The 5,714-nt window shown below is 32.5% G+C and overlaps 1 protein-coding gene across 1 annotated transcript; it reads left to right on the forward strand.

Annotated features, from left to right (window-relative positions):
• The first annotated feature begins 2,498 nt into the window (after window positions 1-2,498).
• On the forward strand, window positions 2,499-4,960 carry LOC124836528 (patatin-like phospholipase domain protein). Its single transcript, XM_047311697.2, has 2 exons — window positions 2,499-3,478; window positions 4,729-4,960. Exons 1-2 carry the CDS (start codon window positions 2,637-2,639, stop codon window positions 4,793-4,795), a joined length of 909 nt encoding a protein of 302 aa, XP_047167653.1. The 5' UTR covers window positions 2,499-2,636; the 3' UTR covers window positions 4,796-4,960.
• The last annotated feature ends 754 nt before the right edge of the window (window positions 4,961-5,714 follow it).

Genomic DNA, 5,714 nt, shown 5'->3' on the forward strand with positions numbered 1-5,714 from the left:
ATTATCTTCACCAATTACTACCACTTCCCAACTTTTAATCCTCTAATCAAGATTCATATACCAATTTACGGCTATCCAAAGGTACCTAAAATCGTTCTAAAATCATCCCAAAGAGTCCCATACTAGATTTCACTCCCAACCCCAAATCTCATTTCACATACCCACTTCCTTAAGATCATAACGAACCAAACACTTATACAGAGAAACTCCAACCAGTTCACAGGTTCCAGCATTCACAGATTCAACACAATTCAATCAAACATTCAAGTTACACACATGCAACCATCTAGTAATTTCATACATAGAAAATCACAATTAAGTTAACTAGCTTCCCTTACCTCTTAATCGAACGAAATCTTCTACCCTTCCAGAAATTTGCTCACACTTCCAGAAAATCTCAAGAACACCTATAGCTCACTGATTGATGAGGATAGACCACCAAAAGACCATAAATGTGATCAGAAATGGGAAGAAGAAGTTGATGAACACATGTAACCAGAAACTTGGCTTGCATGTGTCAAAAAGTTTTGAAATCTCACAAGAGCTCAAGAAATCGAGACTTACCAGCTCTAAACAAGACTTTGATCGGTGGAAAATGATGTTTTTGACTCCAAGATTACTTAAGTTCGGTCTGATTGAAAATCAGATGAAGTAAGATGAGAGATTTTTAGAGAGAAGGAGGAGAAAAGAAAAGAGAAGAAGATTTGGAGAGAAATGATTGTATCAAAAAATGGGACGAACATTTGAAATTTTCCTTTATATAGTAATATTATTTTAATATAAATCATTCGGTCCCATTATTCACACACATCTGTCCACTCCAAAATCTTTAAAATTTTCGGTTCTTACAATCAATATGCATATAAATTAAAGCATCTTGATATTTATCTACAATGTAAAAATAATTACTTTTTTACTTGATTCTATAACGAAAGATATAGATAAATGAAGACCACAACAATATTAAAAAGAACAAAAAAAATTATTTCATTTTAACTTAAATTACAACAAAAGTAACACAAAGACTTAACACTTTATGGAATGTAAAAATAACATAAAAGTGAAAAAGAATGTAGAGCAAGACATTATTAGGTTTCCTAAAGGGTTCCTAAACTCTTTCTTAATGTGTTTCTCTAAGTATATAGAAATTACATTGAATATTGTTTTCGACTTTTTTGTTATTGTAATTTACTTTCTAATAATCTAATATCTTCAAGATATATTTGATTGTTTCGTAAAGATAAAATAATTTAAATAATTACGTTTAATAATAATTGTTTATAATAAATTATTAAATAATTACGTTTATAATCGTCAAAACTTTTTGTAAAGAGATAATGCAGTGTATTTAAACAAGTGCTAAATTTTTCAGATATTAAGACAAGCCTAACGAGGATCGATGAACATTAGTAAGAAGAAAATATCTTATATAATTATTTGGAATATTTCTTCTCAATATTAACTCCAATTAAATTTCTTTAATAAATTTAACAAACTAAAAACAGTATCGTTAGTAGATGTTGAAGATTTGATCTACGGAGTGTCAAACTGAATTCTCAATGAACAATACCATTGTACCGTACAGTCTGGTATGTATTGTATGGTCCAACGAGGAATCAAACAACACTCAGACCGTTTTTCCAGGTCATTTTTCCGAGTTTACTTAGATTTAGGTTGTACTATATGACCTAACAATATGAAAAGATTATCAACGGTAATAACTCATTAAACCCTAAAAGTATTATTAGGTCATCATTAGGTCCGCAAAAGATAAAAATTCATCACAAGTAGTATAAATAAAGGTCTCAGGTATGACTTTAAGGTATTATGCGCATGCATCACCTGTTGTGATAATCGATCGGTTATATTACTAACTTGAACATTAGATTGTTTTTGACGGATATCCACCCACACAATTTTTGACAGACAGAAAGATGAACGAACAACGTATAGATGATCACTAGTGAACCCATTGGATCTTCAGGACAAACTTGGAAAGCTTGAGTAAGGGAACTCAACCCCAGATCGGAAACAACCATTATTTTTTTTTTCGTTTTTTAATTTTTAAAAACATATATAATAAAGCCAAATTAAAATTCGAGTTCTGAAACAATCGAATTTTCAACATATTCATTCTTACACAAAATAATCTATTAGAAATGGATTTTCAATGGACAAAATTATAACTTGATTTTCCAATTTTCTTTTTAAAACTTGATAAAGATAACGAAATTGGAGACTTTTTCATATGAGAATTTGGTTCCTGACTGTAAAGAAGTCCAGTTTGGAAATTAAAATAAAAATATAATTATTTTGATAAAAGAAGAAAGATTTATTTTAAGAAGAAAAGAAGAAGAAGCAAAAGACAGTGGTAAAAAACAAGAACAGGGTAAAAAGAAACAAGGAGAGGAATAGGCCCACGTGTCAGTCCATCTAGAATCATTGACTTTAAGGACGCTCTCTCTCAATCTATTCTTTCCTTCTTTTAAAAATCTTAGTCTCCAAGAAATTAAAGAGCAGCATCACCTTGAAGCTACACTTGTTGTGATTGTGAAGAACAAATCCCCTGCCACACTCTCCCACCGTTTCCAAACCAACCACACAGACATAAACACAACCCTCATTATTTTTGTAACATGTTTCATCCGCAAAGAGACCAACAACCCACGATTTCTTTTCCTCTGTCGAATGGAAAAGGACACACAACAACTCATACTTATGACGCTTGGGGAGCCACAAACTCTGGTTTAGTACCTTCAAAGAAGCCACCAAAAAACTACAAGAATTGTCACAGCTGCAACGACATGGAAGTGCAATTCGGAACAGGGTCAAAGGTGGATGATGAATCTGGCATGTGTTCCCCTCCTTTGTGGTCCACCAGTCCATCAAAGAGTCCCCATCACCGCAAAAACCACTACCGCTGCCTTTCCCCCGCTTCCAAGACTCAAGCCATTGCAAGAGGCCAAAGGGAGCTCATGGAAATGGTTAAGAACATGCCTGAGTCAAGCTACGAGCTTTCTCTCAAAGATCTGGTGGAACACCCCAGACTTGAAGTTGGACAAGAGAAAGGGGTGAAAGGGGTTAAAGGGGTGAAAGGGGTGAAAGGGGTGGAAGAGGCAGAGGAGAGGAAATTGAACAACAAAAATGTGCATGCTAGAATGGTTGATAAGAAGGGTCAGGTTAAGAGAAGTGGGAAAATTGATAGTGGAGGGTTTTATTTGAAAATGGTGTTTCCAATGTCTCTGGGATCCAAAAAGAAGACCAAGAACGAGGCCTTGGTGAATAATAGTCCAAACAAGGTGTCTCCTAGAACATCGGTTTCTGATGGATCTGCTAAGGGTGTTGATAAAGATTGGTGGAAGAAAAGCCTTTCAGCATCTGGTGGAGAGAGTGATAGTGGTGTTTCCAGCATTAACAGTGGAAGCATGAAGAGTTCTGCTAGCAGCAACAGTAGCAGTAGTAGCAGAAGTAATAGCAGGTATGTTCAAACAAGCCAATACAAATGGATATTGAGTTTACATGTTGAAACTTGAAACCATAGAAAATGTATTGCCTAACTAAGTTGCTATTCTCAAAATGGTATGAATTTGGCATGACAAAAAGTATGAATTTTGCTGGAGGACTTTGATTTGTTGTGAATGATGACATGATCAGCATCTTTCTAAGATCATTTAGCAGTTAAATGCATAAAGGAAATTAATACTGATGGTGTAGATTTTTATCAGTAAATTCTGCAGAAATTTCAATGTTCTTGTACTTTTCCAAAGTATTTAGCAGCTTGATAAATTCTTAATTAATGTAAAAACTTTTATGGCAATACTATATGTTTAACTTTTAAGAAAAGGTATCTGGCTGTACTTGAAACACGTACATAAAACATAATTATAAGGTAAAGTTACTGTTATGTAGCATTCGTGGTTTCTTATTATACTTTGAACCATGTATGTTTTCAAAATTCAGAACACCTCTTTGTTTTCTTTAAGTATAATCTTGAATAAAAGTCTTTTAAACCCTGTAGCTTTCAAAATGCTCTTTTGAGGATAGTCACAACACCAAGTTGTTTCCTGTAGGAAATTGTGTTTCTTGGGAAATATGTGCTTGAAATCTTCACTGTCTCTGGTAAATGACAAAGTCAATGAAAGTAAACAAAAGTATGCACGCATTGTCGGTTTATTGGCCTTACTTCACGGAGGTTAAAGGGTCAAAGGCACCACCTGTTGTAGTCTTTTAATTGATAAAGTTTGGTGGCGTAACTTTTAAGGTCTTTAAATCAAATCAAATGTTGCAGTGCTCAGTTGTTGGTGGGTAAAAAAAAAAAACAGAGTGGTCTTGTTCGTGAGCTAGGTACATTTTTGTCGGACACCAAGATTCTAATTAAGAACATAAATTGTTGATTTGTTGCATCACAACAACCAAGTTTTATTCTTCCCATGAATAAATAATCTAGCACAGATTGCCGAACAATACTAACAACTATTTATTTGTGTTCACATAGATTGTAGTAATTCCAGTTCACTTGTTATCATTGCTTGAACATGGTAGCAACTTCTGTTACTTAATTACAATGTTTAAAGTTTTGGAGTTTAATTATGTCATTTTAGGTATAATAAGTAAGAGTTAGGCTTAAGATCTTCCATAATATTAGGTGTTAATTCGAATCATGAATTTTTTGTCAACAATATATCATTATTATGAGAAAATTGACCAATAACTATTTTTGGGATGCAGGCATGAAGTGAGTGGTAGTAGTTGCTGGCCTTTCATGCGAAGACTTGAAATCCAATCACAAAAATAGAAGTTGGCTGAGATTATTATGAGTACAATTTGATATACGTATATGCAATTATAGTTTATTGGGTTTTAGACATGACATGACATATAAAAAACATAATAATAATGTGAGGAGTGTGTTTATGAATATTTTCTCATAAAGTTTAACGAAGTGGTATATTTTATTCAATGTTTTTTCGAAGAACATGAAACCACCTCGAATGGCATTTATGTGATGAGTTGGATAGCTTAATAGGGCATAGTATAATGGTAGGGACAAAAGCCTTTTGATCTTTTAAAATATTTAGGGTGGAATAGTCTGGTTTTTCATTACGCGAGGAAAATACGTTATAAAAACTATTTAAATCTTAATAAATATTTAAATTAGTTATGAAAAAACTATTTTTCTTATTTATCTTAGATAAAGAAGTTATTGAGTGTATAGCAAGGTTCCACAATTTTATGAGGCATTCCAATTCTAAAATAGTGAGTATAAAACACCACACAAAAAATGACTTGGAGATGTTCGATAAACAATTATCAAGTTGAACTCGAAATCCTACTAGACAAGATTATAACTCTGGTCATAAGATTATAGGGATAGGTGTATCGATTAGAACATAGTTTAATCACTATTAATTTTTTTCTGAACTCTTCCTAAAATTTGCAATATAGCGAACAATAACTTAAGTCGTTACTCATGAAGACACAAATCTATTAAATTCAAAATTATCACAAATGTTGTGGGAATTATGAGACAGGTTCAATTAAATGATGTAAATTATTATGAAACATCAATCAACATATCCTTAGAGTCGTGCATTATTAATTATTATAGTATTTTAATTCAATTGAATAGTAATTTATGAACTAAATAAAAATATCATTCCGATTAATCCTAAAATATTCATCAAATTTAGCTATCAATTAATTATCTAATTCAA

The sequence above is a fragment of the Vigna umbellata genome, chromosome 1 (genome assembly GCF_029865625.1).
Source record: "Vigna umbellata cultivar VRB3 chromosome 1, Vumbellata_1.0, whole genome shotgun sequence".
NCBI lineage: Eukaryota > Viridiplantae > Streptophyta > Magnoliopsida > Fabales > Fabaceae > Vigna > Vigna umbellata.